The sequence below is a fragment of the Halichoerus grypus genome, chromosome 9 (genome assembly GCF_964656455.1).
Source record: "Halichoerus grypus chromosome 9, mHalGry1.hap1.1, whole genome shotgun sequence".
NCBI classification, from domain to species: domain Eukaryota; kingdom Metazoa; phylum Chordata; class Mammalia; order Carnivora; family Phocidae; genus Halichoerus; species Halichoerus grypus.
The window spans coordinates 113,043,245-113,068,786 of NC_135720.1; the positions used below are offsets into that span (position 1 = coordinate 113,043,245).

A 25,542-nucleotide genomic window follows, 5' to 3' on the forward strand; every position below is an offset into this window, starting at 1 on the left:
AGGACTGGCCATTAACAACTGAGCCAGTCTTCAACTTGACGTGAGCAAAATCAATCAAGCAAACCAGAAGATTCCATCGTAAGCAAGGCTATCAATTTCAGAGACGCCCCTGTTCTAAGCATTCCTCTTCCTCCTCCTCAGGTCCTCCTGTTCCCCTGGGCCTGTCCCTCTCCTGGCTGAGATGAACCCTATGGGGCTTGACAGAGATCAGATCGCTCCGGCCAGCAACAGAGAAAACAGGGAGGCAAGTGTCAGACTTGAAAGGGACTCTGATGGCGCTTCTGGCGGGAGCGGCTGAGTTGCGTGGAGCTCCAGGCTTCCTGCTCAGGGCATGAGGTCCCGGGGGCAGAGCAGCGGCCGTGACGGCCGGCACCCTGGCAGCCCTCGGTGTCGTGAGCGTGGACTCTGGTCCTGCAGTCACCTTGGCGGGCGGCTCCGGGCTCCTGGTTTCTGCAGTGTCCGTGGGGATTCTGGTGATGCTGGCCACTAGATGATCCCATTTCCCACACAGCCCTAGGGCTGACGGTGTCTGCCCAGTTACTAACGGATGGCCTCAATTTCCCCCCTTTTGATCTTTCACTCCTTTTGATAGTTTGGTCACAATTTCCTAGAGTACATTCCCCACTCTGGAATATTTCGGGGTGTCTGTTTTCCTGGCTAGACAAGCACCGAAGTCTGCCCTGAACTTGCCTCACTGCAGTCGAGCCCATGGGCTGCGGAGGGCCCGGCTCTCTGTGAAGGTGGCACCCCGGGAAGTAAAGGTGAAAACTAGGGTGCTGGCTGAGGAAAGCCCTGGTCTCTTGTGCGGGTGATGCCTCCTCCAGGGCCCTTCGGAGCCCTTCCCAGGCCCTCCTCACGCCAACAGAGTTGGTACCACGGCACCAAAGGTGTGTGTACCGTTCTCCCACTCGTCCCCCAGATGCCCCGTGCAGGGCAGGCACCTCAGTCCTCCACCTTTGCTGACCGATGAGTGGAGAGCAAAGCAGGTGATTGGGAAAGGTGGATCAGCTCTCCTGGCCTGCACCCCCAAGTCTCATTTGCCCAGCCTGGTTTCCCCCTTTGCACACTGGATAGGGAGGAGGGGGAGGAATCCGATCAGCCCCCAGGAAAAACCTGTAAAAAACGGAGTCAGCCTACATCAATTCTTAAATATTTAATTCCCATTTATTTAAAGTTCTGTCAGTCTGTGTACACTATTTATATTAAAAACACAGGAAGCTGGGGATCCTAGCAAAAATATACATTTCGATTTTGGAGATTGTGTTCGGACACTGAGAAGAGCCATATCCTCAGCACCAGGCCTGGGTGGGGGGGCGGGGGGGCGTGGTGGCGGAGGGGGTGGGGGCAGGCACAGCATCTCTCCCTTCACGGCGCTGGCTCAAAGGGAGCACCCTAACCCCGATCCTTGGTCAGCTGGGGGTGGCGGTGGGAGCTGTCAGTGGAGACTGATCCTAGGGCATGGAAGGCAGGGGCAGATGGACGGGACTCTAACCTCAGGTCTTCCCCAACCTTTCTGAGACCCTCACCAGTCCCTCACCCTTCCAGGCCAGTTTCCTTCCTGGTGAAGCAGGCTGGGTGGGCTGACTTCCTGCTCAGACACAGCATCCAAGCTGGGCTTCAGTCCCTCCTCTGAGGCCGAACACTTCACCTGGGAGGAGGGGAAGGGTAGATGCAAGGGCCAGAGGAGTGGGACTGGGCCTGGCAAGGTCCTTGGTCACCAGAAGCTGTGTAGGGGGAGTTCCCGGTGACCGGCTGGGCTGAATACAGGGGAAAGGGAGAGCAGCAGAACTGTTGGGACAAATGGATGTCACACTGAGCGGGATCAGTTTATCCCTGGCACCTCCCGCATGAGCAGGTGCTGGGCTGGTTCAGCAGGGCACCCCTGCCCACCAAGGGATCTGGGAACGAGGGCGCAGCTCTGCCCACTCACCTGGAGGCCCCTCTGGCCCATCTGCCTCGGGGAAGGGAGGGTGAGGGGTGTGGAACCAGGTAAAGTGATTCAGTGCTTGTGTGTGCTGGAGTGTTGGGGGGTGGGGGCGTGCATGAGCTTCCTCTGGGCTCCTGGTTGAGGCTGAGGCCAGGAACTCCTGAGAAACAGGAGTCATGGGTGGTGGCTGCTGCAGAGTGGTGGGAGAGGGGCTGCCGATGACCCCAAGGCCTGGGCTCAGAATTAAGTACACCACTTGCTGCCTTTTCTGCCAACCTCCGCCTCCCTCGAGGCTTGCTCCTCTTCAGTGGGGGCCCCCACCTGAAGGGAAGCCCATCTCCTTCCAGGCTAGGGGTGTCCCCTGGCGGCCAGCGCAGGGGACCATCAGTGACACTGGCCTGGAAGACTGGTGAAAAGAACAGAGAGGGCGTTGGTAATAGTGGGGCTGGGGTGTGCTGCTAGAGAGGGGTTGGGTGGGTAGGGGAGGGCGGTGACAGTCTGGGGGAGGCGTCCTGGCCCTCAGGGCAGGGCCCCCGTGACTGGGGGCCATTGCTGCAGTCAGCCCGGGCCCTGCGTGGCTTCCCCAGGAAGCCGGGCCCAGAGAGCTTAGTGTTTCTTTGGCTGGCCCATGTCCTTTGCTGTGAAGACAGGAGAAGTGAGGTGCCTACCCTTACAGGTGACTGTTGGTGCGGAGGGCAGACCCATTCCTCCCTGCTCCTGGGGGACAGGGGACGGGGCGGACAAAAGCAGAGGACCTGTTCCATGCTGCTGGTGAAGTAACACAAACTGTCTCACAGAAAGAGAAAGGGGGACAGACATAGGGATGGGGAGAGAGAGAAAGGGAAGGCCAGGGAGGAAGGAAGAGGGGAAACCTACAGAGAGGAAGAGAGAGAGAGCGAGCAAAGAAATTAGAGAAGAGGATCTGAGAAAGAGGCAGATGAAGAAGGGGAGGGAGGGAACGCAGGGAGCAGGAGGCCGTGTGTCTGAGCGCAGGAGTGTGATTCCACTGCTCCGGGCCCACGTGCGCCCAGGGCTCCGGGGCTGCTCTCCGGAAAAGTCCCGTGAGTGGCGTCTGTCCCAGCTCTGTCCGCCCGCCCCCAGAGGCCCTGGGCGCACGCCCTCAGTACATGTCCTTGTAGATCTCCTGGAGCAGGGGGTGCAGCGAGGTCTCCGTCTCGGTCTTCTTGATGCGCTGCATCATCTGCGCGTGCTCGGTGACCAGCTGCCGCAGGTCAGCCATTTTCTGCAGCAGCTTGGGGAAGAGGTACTGGGCGTACGGGTGGTTGGCCTGCAGGTGGAACTCGAGGGCACGCAGGATGGTGTCCTGGATGGCCTCCACCTGGGGCACGTTTATGAGGCCTGGCCGGTCTGTGGGGACACAGGGCAGAGGTGTGGGAGGGAGCAGGCATGCTTGGAAGGCTCTGGGGGCGGCAGAGGAGCTCCCCTGCCTCTACCCGGGTGGGTGACTTGGCCCAGGGGACAGCAGACCTACTGCTGTGACAGACCCAAGCCCTGTTCTGTCAGTGACTGTTCTACTGAGTATTCTAGCCCCTCCACCCCAGGTCCCGGCCCATCTCCTTCACTTATTTGTTTTTTCTTCTGAAAAAGGCAGTATGACCTCATGGTTAAGAGACTCACTGTCTGGATTCAACTCCCGTCCCTACCACAGGCTAGCGAGGAGGCTGTGGGCGGGCCACTCGGCAGCCTCTCTGACTTCAGTTTTGTCATCTGTAAAACGGGGTGACAGAAGTACCTTCTGCACAGGCTGCTGCGGGGACCAAATGAGTTATAATCTAGGAAAAGGAACCAGAACAGTGCCTGGCACGAAGTAAGCTCTATGGCACTGTGAGCAGGATGATTATTCTAGTTATTGCAGAGGAATCTGAAAAATGCAGGCAAAATATGGAGAATTTCTCCACCGTCAGAAATCATCCCCGTTAACATATTGGCATTATTTCTTTGCAGTCTTTTTTCTGTCTCCTCTCCATCGAGAAGAGGGAGCCGGTCCTCCATGTAGTCGGAGCGTTGCGTGTCGCACGGCTCTCATCACAGGGCACCTCCCCATGCTGTGCGCGCTCGGGCCTGGCGCCCCGCGGTGGGGGCCCGACCCCCAGCAGGGCGGCCCCACCCTCACTTACCTCCACAGAGAATGATGGCCGCGATGAAGAGAGCCAAGTCACTGTCATCAAGTTCCAGGGCATTGAACTTGACCGCAAACTCAAACTTGGGCTCGATGATGTCACTGAAGGGCTTCCGGAGGCTCCGCAGGAACTCCCGGGTGACGAACCCAGTGCCGTTGGCCACCAGTAAGCCATCCTTGTTGACGATGGAGGCCAGCATAGCGAAGATGGCCTCGTGCACACCATACTTGAGAAGGGTCACCTGGTCGTTCAGGAAGAGGCTGCTGAAGCTGGGGATGCTCTTGGCAAACTCGGTGAGCTCCCGCACGGTCTCGACCGTGGTGCACTGGCAGCGGTAGAAGACGTGCACACTGATCTCCTTGTAGGGGGGCAGGCCGGTCACCAGCTGCTTCCACACCAGGCCCTTCTCCGCTTGCCACAGTGTCTCGATGTCATGGATCACAAAGGGCTGAAAACCAGGCCCCGTTAGAGGCCAGGCCTTGGGAGGACCCCCGCCCATGTGCTCCCCATGCCCCCAGCCTGTACCACGAAGTGAGGGGAGGGAGGAGGCCCGGTTCTCCCAGCAGTCAGGCAGGCGGCGGCAGGGCCCAGAGCCCGGGGCTGCCAGGCCAAGCAGTGACACTCACCGCCGTGTGGCTGGCCTTGCCGGTGAGGATGCCGCGGGCCTTCTTTTTGGTCATGTTGAAGTTTTTCAGGTAGGCGTTGTAGATGTGCTTGGAGAAGGCCTTCAGGTCAGCCACCTGTGGGTTGTGCTGATTCCCCTCGCTTGCCGTCAGCCCTGCCACCAGCTTCCTCTTCTCGGCCTCTGGCATTCGGCCAAAGCGGATGGCTGTATTGGGGGGTGGGGGGTGAGGGGGGGTCATCGAGGAGCCCAGGCAGGAGCTAGCACCTCTAACCTCCTTGTCTCACAACAGGTATGTGGGCCAAAAATGGAGACACGTTTTTTGAGCCCAGGACCCTCAGAAGCTCTATGGCCAGCACACTGGAATGTTGGGGGACCCCTCCAGAATGCAAGCGCTGGGGGACAGGGATTCTGTCTTGTTCACAGTGCCTGGCACGCACACAAAGGCCCTAACTCCTCAGGGAGTCAACTGAGCCACTGTGCCTGGAAGGCAGTGTAGTGTGATGCGTAGGAAGACAGTTTCTGGTGTCAAAGGCCTGTGCCTGAGTTCCAGCTTGGCAGAAATAGGCAGGCTATTTCACCTTTATTCATAAGAAAAATGGGCTAATACTGAAATCTCACTGGACTGTCAAAAAATAAGAATATTCACACAGTAAGCACTAAAAAGTTAGTCATTAGTAATGGAACAGGATAGAAATCTGGCTTCTCTAAGAGAAAAAGTGAGAAGAACTGAGTTGGCCCTGAGATCTCCTAGGAAATCCGCTCGGCCCACCCAAGGAACAGAGCTCGGGCAGATACAGACTGAAGGGTGGGACCAAACCCCAGATCTGCCAGGCCCCACCATCTAGGAAAAGCTTCAGGTGGAGGGCTCGGTCCCGCTACCATCTAAAAGGGAAGACAGGGTAGCTGTGAGTGGAGACATTTAAACAAGAGGCTCTCCCCAGTCCTCTGGGAGGGCAGGGCGGGGTCTGACCCAGACAGGCAAAAGGGGCAGGTGGCTCTGCAAAATCCTACTGTATGGGGTCTGAAGACAAGACTCTGTAGGAGGCCCAAGTGCAGGGCGGGATCTGTCTCCCAGGAGAGGCCAGCCTCCAGGAAGCTCCTGCCTGGCTCCTGGCAGCGGACCCATGTGGTCCCTCACTGGCTCCTGCCTGCCTTCAGTAACCAAGGAGAGCTGAGGCGATCCCCGGCTTGGGCAGTGGCTTTTTATGCTGTCTCGGGTCACCTGAGCCAGGCTTGAGGTGCTGGGTCAATTCCCAGTCCCCCTCTGGGCCAGCGAGGGTGAGCGCCCCAGGCCGGGGCCCCACAGCGGACGCGGAGCCGGAGCCGTCCGGGGAAGGCTGGTCTTCGCCAGCTGCTGCGTCAAGCCGCACCTGCTGCGCGCAGGGCACCGCTCCGAGGGCCCCCCCACCAGGCCACGCCAGGCCCGGGCGGCTCTCACCGTTGTGCGACATGCCGAGCGCCACGCATTTCTGGAAGCGGCAGTACTGGCACTTGTTGCGGTTCTTCTTCTGGATCTTGCAGATGCGCTCGCACTTCTCGTACTCCAGCTTCATGCGGATCGTCCGGCGGAAGAAGCCCTGAGGGGCGGGCGAGAGGTGAGGCAGAGCCACAGGAAGCTCAGGGTCCTGCTCTGCCCCGTGGGTTCTGTGACGTCAGGGGCCCCAGTTCTGGGTGTAAATGTCAACCTTCCTGAAATCTGGAAGTAATTGGGAGAAATTTCTTTTGGAGGGGAGGGAGGAGGATAGTAAACAACTCTAAAGCCTTTGAGATCTATCTATATTTAATTCTTTATTTTAAATGCTTCCTTGTGAGTTTGGTAACCTAAAACTGTATTGTGGGTAATCTGGTTTATTCATAAAAGTATCTGGTTCTGGGTATTTTCTAGGCGGCGGTGTGGTAAAATAATATGTACAATTTTGATGGGCGTGCAGGTAGGAGGATGAACCTGAAAGCACCCCTGGAGAAAGAAATGTAAAGTTTCCTTTTTTCCCTCAAAAAGGCCCTTCCGGGCCTTGAGGTGCACGAAACACTGCCGTCAGGGTGATGGTTGAGCCCAAGACCCTCATTCTGCCCAGCCGGTGTTCTAGAGCTATGTCCCCAGGGGGCGCCAGCAGCCAGCCAGCCCACATGAGAGGCTGGGGCAGTGCTGGACAGGGCAGGCCTCACCAGGGACCAGCAGGACCCAGGGCGGTGGCCTGGAATGGGCCCAAGGGCCTGGCAGCCGCCCAGGTGAGAATTCCACAGTGGGGACTGTGAGGGCCCGGCCTCTCTGGCAGGTCAGCTCTCCGTGTAAACACAGCCCCAGCCGCCAGCCACCACTCGCCACGGGCCCTACCTTGCACCCCTCACACGCGTGAACACCATAGTGGAAGCCCGATGCCTTGTCCCCGCACACACGGCACTCCATGTTGAGGCTGCCACACGAGGCCCCGTCACAGCCCATCTGCAACTGGTCCAGCAGTGAGGGTGGCGAGGAGCTCCGGGAGAGGTCTGCAGACACACGACACAGGGGTGCCTTCATATTCGGCCAGGACGGGGGTAGGGGAGGTGACCAGAGCCCATGGGGCAGAGCAGGTGATGGGAAGAGCCCATGTTTCTTAAGCAGCCCTCACTCAGCTCAGACACTTAAGAGCTATGTGCCTCAAGGAGTCAACCTTTCTGAGATCAGTTTCTTCATCTAGACCATGGGGCTTTTCCTCAGACCTGACATACAGCAGGCGTTTGGGGAATGGCAGCTATCACTATTGGGGGGAAGTCAGAGCCTTCCTGGGCTGTACTCACCACTGGGGAGGAGGAAGGGGTGTGTGTGTGTGTGTTTTGGGGGGGATGATTGTGTTTTGGGGGGAAGGGAGCAAGAAGAGGAAGACAGAATCTCTTCAGACTGAACTTGGGAAGTAGCCCTCCTAGCTTAAGAGGCTCCACTGTGTGGGCCCATGTAGGGTTGTATGAAATGAGTGTTAGGGAGACTGCAGCCCTCTACCCACCTCTCCTGGGAAATTCGATTCTTGTGTGGACTCCAGAGATGCTGTAAAGGATATCTCAAGAAGCTCAAATCCATTCTTACAAAACTTCCTGCTCAAGTAGAAAGAAGGCAGGTACCATTCATGCTGACTGGGCAACATACTGAATTTCCCCAGGTTTTTTTCTATTAAGTGTACAAGATGTTTGAACCAGGTGTTGTAAGTATACGCAAGGAAAGCACTAGACTAAGGCAATGACTTCAGGGTGTATGTGCTGTCAGCTGACTCGGTAAGAATTTCTGGGAGTCTCTTTGGAATCTCTCCCCTAGACACTCAGCCATGAGCCCGGCCATGAGCCCGGCCCTGAGCCCCAGTGTCCCGGCCCAGGGCCAGCTGCATGACCCCACATGCCGCCTGTCCTGCCAATCTGCTGTTCTCTGCTCTCTTTCCTGATGACTGAGCAACCTCCTCAGGGCCAGGGGCTAAATCCCCAGACCAGAGAGTCAGTGGCTCAGAGCAGGATGGCACCTTAGGGAGACCCAGGCCGTGAAGCTGAGCCCAGACTTAACATTTCCCAGGCTGGTGTTGCTCCTGGTCTGTCACCCAAATATAGGTCACTCCACAAAATATCTTGATTTCCCTCCCACAGAGTAACCCACCCTCCCTAGACCGAAGTGTACTCCACTCTTCTCACACCTTCCTCAGCTCCGCCTTGGGCCCTAGGAGTGACAGCAGGAAAGCCTTCAGCCAGACCCTACCTGGGCCACAGGGAGGGGAGCATGAGCACCAGACCACAGAATAGAGGACCAGACAGCCCGCTGCCCTCCTGGGCTGGTAAGGGCAGGGGTGTGAGGTAAAATAGCCTGTCCCGTCCCAGGGCCTTCGCTCCCGACCATCGGTCATTCCAGGGGGTGTAACGACCCGCCTCAGCCCACAGATGGGGGAGAGTGCGCTCCCTCCGTCTCCTGGGCAGTGCTGCAGGGGGGCCTGCAGCCTGGGAGGGCAGAGCCACTCTGGTTTTCTCCATAGCCTTTGCCACCACATGACAGTCCGTGTGTGTTCACTCAGCGTTGGGTGCCCTCTACCAGAACGTAAGGGCCACAGGGCAGGAACTCTGCCCCCAGGGTGCTGCTACGGGATGGGAGCAGGCACGGGACAGTGACTATGGAGCAAGTAAGTGGACCTCAAGCTCCCTGGGTTGGTCCTGCACTCGGCGCCAACTGGCTGCAGGGGCTGGGCAGTCTCCGCCTCGCCTGGATGCCTCCGAATAGGGGCAAGAGAACTCATGTTATGAGCTGTCAGGAGAAAATGAGATCACGTGTGAAAACCCTTTGTAGAGACCTGTGTGGCGGCTGAGCAGGAGGGTTTCCAGCCCTCCCCCCTCTGATCTGTGTGGTCTGTGTGCATGTTCCCTGTGTCACTTCGTGTAAGCAGCTGTGTTTTGTGGCTTACACATCTGCCTCCTCTGCTAGACGTGGGACATCTCTAATCACGCCGCCTTTGGATCTCTAAGCTCACCTCCACCACCGAGTCTTGTCCGCAGCCACCAACCTTTTGGTGGTGCCCTCTGTGTTCTCCCTCCTGGCCTCGGAGGCCGGGCAGGGGTCTGGGCACTTGCACTGCACGTGGCAATGCCACCCTCTCTTTTCATTCAGCGGACATTTGTGAGCACCCGCTGTGTGCACGGCAGGATCCACACCCTGCCCTCGACTAGCTGAGGTGAGAATGAGCTAAGAAAGCTGGAATACGACACGGCGAGTGGCAACACTGGCTGAGGGGCGGGCAGAGGGTGCAGGACTTGGAAGGCGCCACCACCAAGCCTGAGGCTCTCGGGGAAGGTGACTGCTCCCCTCTTGGGGCTCAAAGATGAGATCTTTGGGAGACTCCAAGTCAGCTTCCAGATGCTCGGGAAGAGCAGGCATGAGGGTGAAGAATGTGACTGAGTTCAAATTGGTGTCTTAGGCTCAACACCCAGCTCTGCCCTCTGGGCCTCAGTCTCCTCCTCTGTAAGATGGAGAGGACAGGAGTATCTATCTGAGTCATGGTGAAAAGTAAGAGTTACTACAGAGAAGAGCCCTCGGACCTGGAAGTTCACATCAACATCAGTGTGAGTTAGGACGGTGCTTATTAGAAAGCTGCAATTCTGCACTCCCCAAGCTCTGTACCCTACACAGGCAGGGACCGTGACCTGTCCTCCTTCTGGCTGGCTGTACCTCTTCCCCTGCAGCTTCACGGAAATCCAAGGTGGGGGTGTCTCTGCTTATTGAGGCCCGGAGAGCCCCCAGGACCAGACCAAGCCTCCTTTCACTTCCCCTGGCCTGCCACTGGCCCGTGGCTCAGGAGCATTAGGACCACTGGGAACCCTGGGAGAAGCCAAGATGCTCCGGCCCCACCAGCCCCTGAGGCAGCCTGAGCTCCAGATCCTGAGGAGACACCCCGGGCGAGTGTCTCAGAGATTAGTGCTGCAAACGAGACTGTGGAGAAACAGGCCCAGGGCACTATCAGGGCGCTGGGCCATGGCTGTCCCGCCCCTGGGTCGTGAGCAGACACAGGCTGCAGAACCTGAAAGCAGTTGGCAACGCTTGGTGGTGGCTGGCTAGTGGAACAAGGGCACCCCCTGCCCGTCTGGAATAAAAGAACAAAAATAACTGCCAGGCGGAGAGAGGCAGGGGAGATGAGACGCTAGGATGGGCAGAAGTGTATGCATCCTCCAGGGGTAGGTTTTGTGCCGGAGTGCATGTGCAGTGGGGATACTGAAGTGGTGGGGGCTTGGGAGTGGGTTTGCTTTCCTTTAAAAAAAATTTTTTTTAAGATTTCACCTATTTGACAGAGAGAGAGAGAGAGAGCACATGTGCAGCAGAGGCAGGGGGAGAAGCAGGCTTCCCACTGAGCAGGGAGCCCGACACAGGACTCGATCCCAGGACCCTGGCATCATGAGCTGAGCCGAAGGCAGATGCTTAACTGACTGAGCCACCCACGTGCCCTGGGAGTGGGTTTTCTAAAGATAAAGGTTCTGTTTCTTCCTGGCTGATCACCTGGCTTAGGGTTTTATCTTTGAATTTTACCCAAAAGTAATGATGGCAGAATGCTCCCCATTCTAGGGACCAGGTTCTGAAGGTCCCACTGCCTTGCCCATGACCTCCCGGTGGGAGACTGGGATTCTGAGAGGCTGTCCCCCCTTACCAGGAGTCCCTGCCCCTCAGGTATGCTGGGTGGGGACACGGGCCACGCCAGTCTGAGGGCCGTCTGCCTGCACAGCGGCTCTCCCCAGCCAGCCCAGCATCGTCCTCCCCTGGCTCCTCCTGAGCTCTCAGGAAATATACTTGCTCACCCAATGGCCATCATCTGGGCTCTGCCCTGCCTCTGAACTTCCACTCCAGACACACCCTGCCTGACCCCCCCAAGCATCTCATGAAGGCCCACCTCTCCTTCTACCCCAGGAAGGGAGGGGGAAAGAACCAGCATTTATCGCCCACCCCCCAAAAGCTTGTTAGTATCATTCAATATCACCTTGGAAGATAGTAACAGACACCATTTAAAGTTGAGGAAACTGAAACTTGGTGAGGTTAAGGGACCTGCTCAAGGTTACCTGTCTAATACCTAGTGGGACTGGGCCTTGAACCTAAACCTGACTTCCCTGTGAAGAGTGCGTGTCTATACTAATAATCTCTTTTTTGTGCACGCCTCCCGTGTACCAGGCGCTCTGCTGGACCCTTTATACCATTAATCCCATGGGAACCTTAAAATAACCCTTCAAACAGGTCTTCTGACCCTTTTATAGGTGAGGTTAAGTAACATGCTGACAGTGGCATTAACCAGATCATTAATTTTATGTGTCACCTTGGCCAGGCCATGGTACTCATGGTGACCAGTTTTTGGTCAAACACCAGTCTAGATGTTGCTGTGAAGATATTTTTTAGATGGGATTAACATTGAAATCATTGCTCTCCATAATGTGAGCAGGCCTCAGCCAATCAGTTGAAGGCCTTCTGGAAAAAGACCGAGGCCTCCCTAAGGAAGAAGGAATTCTGTCTCTGGACTGCCTTCAAACTTAAGATACAGCCTCAAGTACCCTGGGTCTCCGGTCTGCTAGCCTGTCCTGCAGAATTCAACTTGCTAGCCCTCACAGTTGTGTGAGCCAATTCCTTACCTGTGCGCACGCACACACACACACTCTATGTATGCACACATCCTATGGATTCGGTTTCTCTAGAGAACCCTGACTAATACAGTAACAGAGTTAAGAATTATAACCTAGAACCACCTAACCCCCGGGGCTGAGCTCTTACTATTCATTAGTACTAATCAATAATTCATGATCATGATAACCGATTAGACATGTCACTGCTGAGGATGACACCATGCCATCATTCAAATGTTTAGGCTCAGCGTAAACACTAACCCCAACACCCAGGCAGTGAACTATCAGTTGCACCATCTTGGATTACAAGTTCAGCAAACAGACACTATTGACCTTACTCAGATCATTTACGTATGGATGAGAGTTCTCTTGCATATCTAGTCTCTACTGCTGGACGTACGCTGTTGTCATAGCTGTGAGAGTGGCCAGGAGGGGTCAACACTATTTACTTTGCTGGCAGAGTCCCACAGGCAAATAGCTTCTGAAGTCAGGGCCAATTCTGTGGGACTCTGGAGCTGGGTTACTAAGCAGCCTCCTTACTTCTGTCGTCCTGTTCACCTGCACAGTGGGCTTCTCAGGGCTGGCGTGCAGCCTTGTCCTCAACTGAAAGGCCAGCCCCTGCCTGGACACCCACTGAGTGCTTGCGGAGAGAGGAGGTGCCAAGGCCAGGAGGAAGGACACTTGATCTTCCTCAGCCCCAGCCCGCACTAAGACCCCTGACCTCTTCCTAGGGTGTGGATATGATACCCATCACTGAAGTAGGAGGGGACAGCTGCCCCCACCCCTACCCAGCTTGGGGACCCTGGGCGTGTGAGTTTCCTTGTTGCTGAGTGCTAATGGGGAGATCTGTCTTGCCTGCCTCTTTGTCAGATGTTGAGCTCGGGACAGAGATGCAGAACCTCTGAGGGGTCAGAAGGGAAGCAAACTAGGGATCTTCTTGCTGTTTCAAGGCTCGAGGCTGTGTCCCATCCTCCTGAATTCCTGAGGGGACTCGAGGCCAAAGTCACAGACTCATGGGGCAGGGTAGAGAACCTTACCCGGCCAGCCCTTGAGGTGGGCAGACTTTAAAGGCAGAGCCTGAGAACGGAGAAGTGAAGGCACCAGCAAAAGCCACAGCTGACAGTCACCGACTTGAGATTCCTGCCCTGGTTTGTGTGATTCCCAGCACAGGACGAAGCTCTGTCTCCAGGGCCCCTCACCTGCTGGCCTTTTTTGGGAAACAAAACTGCTTTACCTTTTTAAAGAAAAGCCACGCGTTTGCTTCTTAAACGGTGAGAGTACTGTAGACTTGAGAATAATACGTAATGGTGTGCACCACCGTATGATGCATCCTCTCCGCCATGATCCTACTCCCCTGAGCTAATGGCACAGTCCTTTGCGTGTACACTCTTCTAGTGCCTTCCATGATACTTAAAGATTTTTAAGCAGTGGGATCCCCCATTTGGCAGGAGCTCTTTTTCCTGTCAATAGATTCAGACCCACCCTATCCTTGTTAATGGCTACACAGCATTCCACAGTGTGGCTCTACCACAGTTTACATAACCAATTCCCCACAGATGGGCGCCTGCCAATTTTTTGCTTCTCTGAGCAGTGCTGCAGTAAATAAGTGTGGAAATCTCTGTGCACTCTGAGCGAGTATTTACATGGGATACATTCCTAGGAGGGGAACTGCAGGGTCAGAGGAATGAAAGAAGCGTTCTCCTGCATAGCCAGGCTGCCCTTCCACCCTTGGTGGCTGGAGGGCCCTTAATCCGACAGGCTAAATGACATCTCATTTTGAAGATGTCTTCTTTGATTGGTGAGTAGACTGAAAAACATTTTGTTTTCCGGCCATTTGTATTTGTCCAACCATCAACTGCCTGTTTCTATTTTTCTGTTGTTTGTCTTATAGAATTTGCGGGAACGTTTTCTATACAATGGCTTTAACACATAATGATTATATTAAAAAACCTCCTCCTGTTTCAATTATTGAACAGGGAAGTCTTTCTACCTCTATTGTTTTATTGGTAAATGCAATCCATTAAAAATCACATCACACATAGCACTGCAAGGGTGGCTGGGCAAATTTTTCCCAGACATCTCCCTGTGTGCCCTAAATCCCACTGATAAAGCTCCCCGAGATGCCATCCCCACGTCCACCTCGCCCTGCCTGTACACCCAGGCCCTGTGCTCTGGTCTGCACGTGAACAGGAGTATCATGTGGGGATACGGCCCCCACAAGGGTGTGTAGGAAACTCTGGTTAGCCATTCCTCTTCTGAGAAAGGCTGGTCTCTAAACTCATTCCAGTCACCAGCCAACTCCCAACCAGGGGTTGGGAGATACTTTTTCTTGAGTCCTGAAATCACACCAAGCCCACTTTGGTCATTCCTGGGTATGTGGGTGGGATCAGAGGGATGGGATAATGGCCCTCCCCTTACCCTACCCGCCACGTGCCCCAAAGAGGAAGAAGCTCTGCAGAATCCAGGAACTTGTTCTGCAGGTTCAAAGTAGTGTGGCTCCAGGATTTGGGCCTTCTTTAACTATAGGCCAGGCAGGAACCTGCTCTTCTCAGCAGCCCTGCCCTACCTTAACTCTGACACAGGGCTCCAGAGACCATCCTGTGGGGTGGGTCTACTCCTCTGCCCTCAATCACCACCCATGGCCGGGATCTCCTTCAGCTGAAACCAGCGGTGAGATCAGGATGTCCCTTGTGGAAGCGCATCCTCTCGTGACCCTGAGTTCCCTCTGAGGGTAAGGGAGCAAAACTCAGCTGAATGTGCTGGCGCTTAGGTGGAGGGAGAAGGAGAGAAGCGGGGGGGTTCAGAGAAGGGGCCAGGGACAGGGAAGGGGCAGCATCAGCAGCAGGGAAAACCAGGGGCCAAGGAGTGGATTCTGGGTGCCCCTGAAGGTGGACATAGCATGATGATGATGAAGAAGATGGGGCGAGAATAACACAGGGTCCCAGAGAAGAATGTCTACACTGCTAACAATGGATAAACAAAAGGGGAACCGACAAGTGAGATAAGAGCAGCTAAAAACTGGCTAGCTGCACAAAAGTAACCTTAATTATAGTCATTCGGACTAGCCGCTTAGCATTTATGCCTAATTACGGGGCCGCTCAATGATGAGTGTCAGCAGCAGGTCACTGCAGCTGTCGTGACTGATCGTTACAGCCGCAGGTACAGCTGATCTTTCCAGCGTGCTGTTAATGCAGATTGGCTCCGGATCCCTTGGGCAGCAGCAGTGGGAACCAAGCGGATGACGACACGCATTACAAATGCAAACTCATTTAATTCTCACAAAAGCCCCTGTCCACATCCCCTACAGGCCCCGTGGTTTTCACAGAAAGAAGAAGTGCAACTGGCCCGAGGTCCTGCAGCTGCAGGGCAACAGAACAGGGGTGTGAACCCCGGCTGTCTGGCTCTGCCCCTCTGTGCCCCATGATGCTGTCTGCAGAGGGCACGGTTCCTGCTCGGCCCACTCGGCATCCTCTACCCCGTGTCCCCCGCCACCCCCTCCTCACCTGTACAGCTGCTGGAAGGAAGTGAGCGCTCTGGTCCTCCATTGAGTTCTGGGGCTCCTTCTGCCTCTGCCACTTCCTTTTTCTCCTCCTCTTCCCGGACCTCAGGGGCTTCCCCCGGTGGCTGCTCCATGGCTGATTTCCCCTCGGCGCCACGCCTGCAGGCCCGGTCATAGCTCTGGCATCATCTGGGTCTGAACGCAGATGGACCTCTACAGGGCAGCTGCCATCAGCCTGGGCCAAGGAGACAGGGAGAGGATGAGAGGGTGTGAGAAGCGCATGTGAGAGGGCTACCACGGGGCGGGGGGGGGACAGCAGGGAGGGGGCTCCCCTGCTCCTGCTCCTTCACGGCAGGCACGCCTCCTCCCTGTAGTGCTAGCCCATGGGCTCTGCTCCTTGCACCCCGAGTCACTTCCCCTCCTGCCCTTTGTCTGCTTGGTTCCTGAGGCAGGTCTGTGGGGTTCCGAGCAGTCTCCACAAACCAGACAGGGTGACACACCCCTGCACCACCTTTCCCTGCCTCCTCGGCCCCATCCTGCTCTTGGCGCCACATCAGAATGACTTCAGGGGCTTCTTCCAACTCTGTGGTCCTCCTGGAGGTCCTGATATGCATTATACTTCCTAACCCCCGCCCTGTCCCCTCCAGCACTCAGGCTCTCCTACGCCGCAATTCCTGAAGGGAGTAGGTCCTATCCTTCCTGTGTTTGGGTGTGGGGGGACAAAAAGACCGGAGCCCCTGCGGTGCTAGGCTCACAGCTGGCAGCAGATCTGCAACTGGACGCTCAGCAGCACAGCCATCAGGTAAGGGGAGATGTGCTCCGTCCAGGAATCTTTCCGAGGTAGGGTTACTGGGTGGTGACTCCTCTGTGGAGGAGGCAGTTCCAACCCTCGGCAAGTGACATATTGCCCACAGATGCCACCATCAGTGGTAAGACCATGAGATGTTGTGGGGCAGTCGTCCTGGCAGGGAACAGTAGGGAGACACCTTGAGACTGGGGTGGATTTTGACCAGAGATGGCACGGAACTTGTCTTGGGGACAGAGCATGAGAAAAGACTCAGAGGCAGCACAGCAGGGAGTGGTGAGGAGTCCCGGTGGCCAGGGAGTGAGCACTGTGGGAGCGAGGATTTGGAGGGACGGCCGGGAAGGTGGGCTGTGTCCAGGCACGCATGCATGACTGACTCTATCCTGAGGCAGTGCAGGCTGTGGGAGGATTGAAAGCAGAAAAGACCTGCTTTAGGGCGCCTGGGTGGCTCAGTTGGTTAAGCGACTGCCTTCGGCTCAGGTCATGATCCTGGAGTCCCGGGATCGAGTCCCGCATCGGGTTCCCTGCTCAGCAGGGAGTCTGCTTCTTCCTCTGACCTTCCCCCCTCTCATGCTCTCTCTTTATCTCATTCTCTCTCATATAAATAAATAAAATCTTTAAAAAAATAATTAAAAAAAAAAAAAAGAAAGAAAAGACCTGCTTTAGGGAAATCCAAGCATCTGTGGGCCTTCTGGATGTGCCACGGGCAGCTCGAACTCAACCTATCCAAACAGAACCCACCATCTGCCCCCAAACCCGCCCTTCCTCTGGTAATCCCTACTTTGGTGACCCACATGTCCATCTACCCGCTTATCAAAGCCAGAACGCAGGGGTCAACGGAGACTCTTCCCTCTCCCCCACTGCTCTACACTTGCAAACTTGGCTGGACACTGCAACCACTGGGGAGTTTTTCAAAATATGGATGTCTGGGCCTGTCCCCAGAGATTCTCATCTGATGGTTGTGGGGAACTGCTTGGGCACTGGAATCTTTATTTTTAATTCTCCTGGTGATTGTCATGTGCAGCCGAGCTTGAGAACCACTGTTCCACAGCAAGGCCACTTCCAGCGGACAGTAAATCCTCCCTCTCTCATCATTCCTCTCCAGCAGGCTTTCATTTTCCCTTGTTTGGACTGACGACAACCTCTTCAAGTTTGTCAACAAAAGGCAGTTTGGAAATTCAGCCCTCAAGTCTAAGAGCTGGGAGTTGGGAATCTGGAGCTGTGGGGAGCATCCTCATTGATTTGACAGTCACGGAAGGGATTCAGTTCACCAAAAGAGAAAGCAACGTGTCAAGGGAGGTCAGGGGAATAGGCACCAGAGCAGTGGCCAGACGCAGGAGAGACGTGGGACAACCAGACAACTCAGAGTCATGGGAAGGGCTGTTTCACGGGGGAGCGCTCAACCGTCTCAAATGCTGCGGAGTTGAAGGGTGATAAACTGACACATGACCCCTGGATTCAGTGACCACCAGGTCATCAGTGACCCTGTGAGGCAAGTTTCAGTCAAGTGGTTAAGATGGAAACTGGGGCTCTGAAGAATAAGTGGGAGGACAGGAGGCAGGACGGCAAACGGAGACTAGGTTTTTGGTAAATATGTCAAGGAAATAAATGTACTGCCTCGAGAAAGTGGCAAAGCCAGGAAGAAGTTTTTGGACTAGAGGAGACTCAAGTAAGCCGTGGGTAGAGGAGAGGTCTGCAGAGAAAGACCGTCTGAAGATTCCAGGGGGAGGCTGGGGCAGAATGACTGATGAGAGGGGACTAATTCAAGGGCACAGGAGGAGGAAAATACAAAGAAGTATCGTGGCAATTGGGGAGGGGGTGATTAAAGCTCATCCAGGATGGCCTCACTCTTTTAGTTAATAAAGTAGGCGGGAAAGTTGTCCACTGAGAGTAAAAGATGGGACTTGCAGAAAGCAAAGAGGGTGGGTGGACGCACTTTGGTAAACATGACAGGGAATTAGCTGGAGAGCAATAAAAAGAACTGTAGCAAAGCCACAGTAGTTAAAACAGTGTCGTACTGGCACAAGAATAGACAACCAGTGAAAGAATACAGAGTCCATAAATAGATGCAAACACACATGGAACTTCAACATGTTACAAAGACAGTACTTCACATCAAAGAGAACAAATGAATTCTCCAATAAACAGTAATGGGACAACGGAGTAGCCATCTGGAAAAATTAAGATGGATCCCTACCTCAAACTTTATATCAAGATGAGGTCCAACTAAATAAAAAAAAATTTTTTTTAAGTTAAAACAAAAATATATGCATTATTGCACACCTGGCTGGCTCAGTCCATGGAGCACATAACTCTTGATCTCAGGGTCATGGGTTCAAGCCCCATGTTGGGCATAGAGACTACTTAAAAAAATTATATATATATGTGTGTGTACATACATATACACATATATATAAACTTTCTACATGGTAGAAAAAAATCATAACAAAAAACAGATAATAAACTGGGAAAAAATATTTGCAACTCTCATCAAAGGACTAATTTCTCTAAAACATTTCCTATAAGTAAGTAGAAGCAGGGCACCTGGGTGGCTCAGTCGTTAAGCGTCTGCCTTCAGCTCAGGTCATGGTCCCAGGGTCCTGGGATCGAGCCCTGCATCAGGCAACCTGCTCAGCGGGAAGCCTGCTTCTCTCTCTCCCACTCCCCCCTGCTTGTGTTCCCTCTCTTGCTCTCTCTCTCTCTCTGTCAAATAAATAAATAAAATATTAACAAAAAAAATACAAATTAAAACAATTCTCAAATATACTTTCTACGATCAGATTAAAACAAATGCTAACACGTTGCTAAACATGTGGGGAAACACAATCTCACACATCCCTGGTGGAGAGGTAAGCTGGCACGACCTCTGAAGAGGGTAATTTGCCTACATTTCTCTAAATTATAGGCGTATATCTTATGACCCAGAAATTCCACTTCTTTGTGGAAATCTTTGTGACATTTCTGTAACCTTCCAGTTTTTTCAAAACAGAGTTTTTTTTTAAAAAGCTAAAAAATTCTGGCTTTCTGGTTTCTCTTGAAAATTGGGCAGACCTGGCCACTGGGTGCCTGCATGGCCCCGACACCCTCCTGGGAGCTGAGCCGTGGCCTCCTCTTCATGTGGACAGGTGCTCGCCCCCGGCACCCGCGCTCTCGGCTACTTCCTGCGGTCACTCCCTAGGCTGCTTCACTCACGTGCACTGCATGAGGTGTCCCCTCCTGTGGGAACCCGAGTCTGGTTAGCATAAATCAGTTCCTCAAGGATCAATGACTGATCATCAAACTAGACCCGGAGCAAGGCCAGGGAGGGGCTCCCGCCACGTGGCTCCGATTACAAGTGGCAGCCTTCTCGTTGTTTACCTAACGCCATTCCCCCTTCTTCCTTACTGAGGCCCGATTGCTTTGGATCAGGCACGTGCTTAGCCAAACGCTCCATTTCCCAAGCTCCCCTGCGGCTACTGTGTTCACGTGACACAGTGCTGACCAATACGTAAACAGAAATCTACTGGGAGGGCCTTCTTATAGGTTTTCTCCCGGATCAAAAGAGACAAACGTTTACCTTCCCCCCTTGCTGCCTGGACTAGGAATAAGGGCCCGGACGCGGAGCAGCAGCAGACAGGTTGAGAGGGCAGGGCGGGAGCAGAGAAGGGGTCTCGGGCCGCTGCTGAACCAGCCGTGGAGCGCCTGTCTCCAGACTCCTTGCTGCGGGAGACAACGAAACGCCTGCTTTACGAGGCCCTGTTTGCCAGACTTCAGCTGCCGGCAGCTGAACACAATCCTAACTGAAACAACACGATATCGGACACTTAGCTGAAGAGGAGAATGGCATCGTGGGAGGGGGTTGACACCAACACTGGGAAAAGGACCTTGGTGATCACCGGGGGCAATTTGTGGACATTGTGGCATGGAGTAAACTCTCCAAAAACATCAGTTATTCTCTGAATACCAAGGACCAGAGACCCCGGTTCATCATGCTCCAGGACTGAAAAGTCTGGGGCAGGTGAGGGGTGAGAAACCCTCAACCAGGCCTGTGCCTGGGAGCTACAGGAGGCTTCTGAGGAGCAGCAGCCAGGGTCTGGGCAGCGTGCTGACAGAAGGCTCAGACAACGTGACTTCGACGGAGCTGCAAGCACAGCGGTGGCAATGACCACAGGGTAAGTAGTGTGAGGCTGAGAACAAACTGCTTCTGGATCTGCGGAGCTTGGCTGTCAGTGGACACGGGGAAATGCACACCAGACTGTGGTGACAAGAGCCGGGGAGAGAGGGACATGAAGATTTGGGGTCCCCCTTAGCAGCTGGAAACAGAGGAGGGAAAACTACAACCCTGTCTTGTATAGATAACTTGACAAAATATTTTCTCGCTCATTCCCTCATACCCTCCGATCCTCTGGGTGACTCTGGGGAGACGGGACAGAGTTCACAGTCAGTCCTGAGTCCTGGAAGGAGGGGTGGGAGGTGACTGAGCCCCCGCTACACGTCACGTCTGGTGCATGAAAGACAGGCTCTGCTCACTCCTCCCGAGCTCCCACAGGCGAGCCCTGTGAGCTGCCCTGCGGAGGTGAGGGAAGTGACAAAAAGCTCAGGCCTGCGGAGCCTGACAGAGTGTCTCTCGGAGAACAACGCGAAGGATAAAGCAGAAGACCACAGGGTTTCAGACACAACGGGGTCTGAGCCTGGCCAGGCTTCCGAGGAGCCGCGTGCACTGGGCCACCTTACGCACCTCTGACGCCTTGAGCCTCAGCTGCTGCTTCCATATATCTACTGGTAGAAGGTTCTTTCACATGACCAGAGGAACTGTTATCAGCTTCCGGGGGTGCAAGTGGATGCCTCTTGAAACAGATGCGGTTCTGGGCTCTGGCTAGAGTTTTGGATTTGGGGCCACGGTCCCTGGATTCCAGGCAGATGTTCGTCCCCTGACTGGAGTTGTCTCTTCTGGCTGGGACCAGCGGAAGGGGGAGGGGAGGAGCAGTCTGGTTGTTCTAAAACCCACACACATCCCTTGGGCTGTTTCATGTTTAGATGTAACCGCTGTGCTGCAGCCCATCCCTGCACTTTGCCAGAAACCATCCATTTTCACACAGCCCCGGCTGTTCCATTTACAGCTGAGGTCTGCCCATCTCCCGGCAGCCATGGCCGCCCCGCCCCCACCCGGTGGCTCTTCTGCGCTTGCCAGGTCAGGAGCCACTTTGATCCCGGGGGCCCTCCCTCCACCCCACTGGGCCCAGGCCCGCAGGCTGGCCCTATCCCTGCAACGGACCTTATTTCCCTTCCTTTCTTCAGCTCTAGCACTTAAAGTAGCACACCCTGGCACCAGGTCTAACTTTGGTGTGGCTGAGAAGCCCAGGTTTTTGCTACTGCGACCCCCATTACTGTGCCAGAGCCAGAAACCCCGATTGTGTCCCAGCTTCACCCCACTTACGAGGTTGGTGCTGTCAGCAGAGAGGACAAGGGTCCTGCAGCCAGAACAAGGAGGTGCTGTTCTGTTGCCCTTGGACAAAAAATGGAGTCTCTAGCAAAGGAATTTCTTATAAAACAAATGCCTGACTACCCTGATTCTGGCATGCACACATGTGTGTGTTGTTTGCATACATGCTCACACAAGCCTGTAGTGCAAGCAAACCCAGTGCTCCCATTCCAGTACCCTTTTTTTTAAGATTATTTATTTATTTGAGAGAGAGAGAGCACCTGTGTGAGCAGGGGGAGGGGCAGAGGAAGAGGGAGAGAATCTCAAGCAGACTCCATGCTGAGCATGGAGCCAGACGCAGGGCTAAATCCCACGACTCCGAGATCATCACCTGAGCCAAAATCAAGAGTCGGACGCCTAACTGACTGAGCCACCCCTCCAATACCCACTCTCTTGCCCCAAGAAGAATGTCTGGCCTTCTGAGGGAAGGTGGGGGGAGGCGCATGCTCCATCCATTTGCCATTGGGCAGGTCTAGTTCATGGGCAGAGGTAGGAGCTTGGCCCAAGTGACCCAGAGCTGTGCAGAGGCCTGGTCTGGGGCCGGAGCAACCAAGCCACCTGGGGCCCTAATCCATCCCCCAAGGTCTGGACATCCTCAGGAGGTGGAGCACCCCTGCCACCCACCAGCAGGCTGCATGCTCCGACTGGGCTCAGGCAGTGTGCTGGAGCCCCACTCATCTCTCAGCGCTGGGGTGCAGCCTGACAGCCTTCTCCCTGCACCAGAGCCTAAGCTGGGTCACAGCTCTAAGCCTCCAGCTCCCCACCTCCATCACAGTGGTACCAGCTTCCATTCTCCCAGGGCTTACTATATACCAGGCTCTGTGTGCACAGACATGTAATCCTCACAACAACCCTAAGAGTCAGGTACTGTTACTACATCCATTTAACTGATAAGGAACTTGCGCACAGAGAGGGAAAGTAACTGGCTCAAGGTCACACAGTAACTGGAACAGCAGGATTGGAGTCCAGGCAGGCTGGTTCAGGTGTTAATCACTGCACTGCGTGCCTTGCGTGTGGTGCTGGGTACGACTGTTATGTCCAGAAGACCGTATGTGCCTGCCCTGTTGGATCTAGTAGGGGCTCTTAGCCTCGGTGTGGAGCCATCACTGTTGAATTCTTTGTCTAGCTGCCAATCCCCAACTGTTTTTCTGTCAAGAATACCCTGGGTCAAAGTCCTTCTGGATACTCCCTGCCAGAAAATGACTGCCGTGTGCTAAAGACAGCCATAGGCTCTGGTCCCTGGCTCCTTCTCCAGCCCCATCCCACTCGCCCTGTGCGGCAGCACCACTCTCCGACCCTACAGGCTCGTACTGGCCTCAGCCTGGCATGCTGCCCCCTCCACCTCTCTCCTTCAAGAGTGGGCTCTCCTGCACCTCCTCCCTGTGGAAGCTCTCGCTGACCGGCCCCATTCTGTTCCTTCCTAAGGCAAACCTGAGCCGGGGCCCTCCAGATCTGCGATCACTGCAGCAAACTGCACTGTCAGGCAGCTGGTCTGGCCTCACCAGGCTGTTCTCAGTTTCCCAGACAATGCCCTCTATCTTGCTGAGGTAGGTCCCCAGCACCTGGCACAGTGCCTGGCATCCAGTGAGTGCTCAGCACACACTTGCTGGACAAATACACAGACATTAACCTTAGGCACAGTGTTTTTTCAGTCTTAGCATTGCCACCGTATCGGTTTTCGTGTATTATCACCCCTGAGATGCAATACTCCATAGAAGTTAATTCCAGGCGCTTCTGTGTCAGGCCGGATTCAGACCTTGGCTCTGCCCCACCCTCTCTGTGACTTGGGGAGGAGACTAACTTCAGAGTTCCTCAGCCCGACATCTGGGACGCTACTCCCTAGCGTGAGCAGAAGTCAGGAGGTTTAAATAACCACACAGCCAGGGCTGAGTAGTGCTGAGTATCCGGTAAATGCCCAACAAATAGGGACGGCGGCTGCTGCCGTGATCATCACTGTTGGCTCATCTTCAGGGATCACAGGGAGCAAGTGACATTCCAGGTCTAAAAATGGGCTAGCCTACTGGAATTCCAGGGACCTAAACTGACCCAGAATTTCCCAATTCCCTGCCTTACAATCAACTGTGTAGAAGAGAACCGACAGGGAGCTCCCTACTCTGGGCACGTGCTTCTCCTTCAGACAGCTGGGCCCAAACCTTCCTCCACTTCCCGTGCTCCCCCGCCCCAATGCAGATGACCCAGTTGTTGCCCTTTCCCCCCTCACCCACTGCAGGGGGATGAGGGTCAGCAGTCTCCAGATCAAGGGCAGAGGTTGCCCCATATCCCTGGCTAGCGCTTTCAGGATCAGCAGTGAGAGAGGCCATGGGAGAGTGGGCCTGCTTGGCTCTGTCCCAAGCTTTCCCATCAATCATGAATCCGGGTACTGACCCAGTGCCCTGGTTTTCCAGGCCAGCAACTCCATGGGGCTCTTTGCTCCCCATTTGCCAATCCAGGTCACCCCATCCCTCTCAGGGCATAGGAGAGGTCTGTGTGGCCTTCTTGCTGGCAGGCCACCTGAAACCAACCCCCCAGAAGTAGCGTGGGGGCTGGTTTTATTCAGAGAGATCTGGAACCAGAGAAAACACAGGCAGGAGGCCACCCTTGCCCCTCACATTATGTAACTTTTCCAGTTCCACCAAGAGTCAGCCCCTAAGCCCTGCGGAGTGGAGCTGAGCTAAAATAAAAGGAAAAGCCACCTCAGGGAGCTACTGAGAGTGTGGCAGGGAAGAGATGTGAGTGTGAAAAAGAGGGCTCTTCACTCAGGATCCGCGGGACCTGAGTATGCTGGGGGGCCCGGACCCCCAGCCATCACCTCTCCCACTGTAAGGGTTAAGGCGCTGAGCACTGCCCTGGCTGCCTTGGGCTGAAGCCACTGAAGACTAAGGAGATACCAAAAATCTCCAGTTTTGGGGCGCCTGGGTGGCTCAGTCGGTTAAGCATCTGCCTTCGGCTCAGGTCATGATCCTGGGGTCCTGGGACCGAGCCCCATGTCGGGCTCCCTGCTCAGCAGGGAAGTCTGCTTCTCCCTCTTCCTCCCCCACCCCCATCGTGCTCTGTCTCTTGTTCACTCTCTCTCTCAAATAAATAAAATCTTAAAAAAAAAAACAACCCTCCAGTTTTTACAGACAACAGAATCTCAGTGATGTCAAAACATGTACATAAGGCAATAGAAACAAAACTGGAAAGACATGGCCCAAACTGAATGGTATTTTTCTCTGAAGGGTCCAGTTATGTGCTTCTTTTCTTTTCTTTTTTAAAGATTTTATCTATTTATTTGACAGAGAGAGACACAGTGAGAGAGGGAACACAAGCAGGGGGAGTGGGAGAGGGAGAAGCAGGTTTCCTGCCGAGCAGGGAGCCCGATGCGGGGCATATGCTTCTTATTTTCTTATATTTTTCTGTGTTCTCCAGTTTCTTCACCATGAGCATAGGTTACTTTAATGATGGGAAGGGATGGGGGGAGACATTTAAAGAAGTGTGGTGGACAAAGAAAACGGAATCATATGCTGAGATACTGCTGTGGTAAAAGAAAGGCCTGCCCAGAAGAGACCCAGATCTCTCCTCCTGGAAGCCTGAGGGAGGAAGGAGGACCCACTGCTGCTCAGAGAAGGCTCCTAAGGTAAGGGTGGTTGTGCCAATGGGCAGAGGGCCACACCGGGGGACCTTTCCAGAACACTTCTCGTCTGAGGGCCTCAGGTGCTATGGCTCCTAGTGCTGTCAATGCCCTCCATTCTTCTTCTGGGCCCTGCCAGCTGCTTTCATTCACTCACTCAACAAATATTTGTTAAGTACCTACTATCATGTGCCAGGCTACATGAGGCAAGCAAGCAACACAAATATGGAACTAGGAACCATGACCAGGGCTCCGAAGGACAAAGGCCAAGCACAGTGGGGGCACACTCAGAGCGTGCTAGCCTAGCGTGGGTGGTCAGGGGAGGCCTCTGACTGAGAGGCAGGCCTGCAGGGTTCTGGGCCATGGGGAAGAG

The 25,542-nt window shown here is 54.6% G+C and overlaps 1 protein-coding gene across 8 annotated transcripts in view; it reads right to left on the bottom strand.

Moving 5' to 3' along the window:
- Positions 1–1,138: 1,138 nt before the first annotated feature.
- Positions 1,139–25,542, bottom strand: part of PPARD (peroxisome proliferator activated receptor delta) — an 80,059-nt gene continuing 55,655 nt past the window's right edge. For 5 of the 8 annotated variants that reach the window (XM_078055443.1, XM_078055437.1, XM_078055438.1 and 2 more), the window contains 7 exons: positions 15,298–15,528; positions 7,029–7,183; positions 6,132–6,270; positions 4,695–4,897; positions 4,066–4,516; positions 3,055–3,295; positions 1,139–2,333 (listed from right to left, as the gene is read on the bottom strand). In XM_078055443.1, coding sequence (XP_077911569.1) covers positions 2,312–2,333; positions 3,055–3,295; positions 4,066–4,516; positions 4,695–4,897; positions 6,132–6,270; positions 7,029–7,183; positions 15,298–15,427 — 1,341 coding nt within the window. In that variant the 5' untranslated portion in view covers positions 15,428–15,528 and the 3' untranslated portion in view covers positions 1,139–2,311. Of the gene's footprint in view, positions 3,296–4,065; positions 4,517–4,694; positions 4,898–6,131; positions 6,271–7,028; positions 7,184–15,297; positions 15,529–16,048; positions 16,255–19,654; positions 19,798–25,542 lie in introns of all 8 variants that reach the window. The other 3 variants (XM_078055440.1, XM_078055439.1, XM_036096514.2) reach the window with 3 other exon arrangements.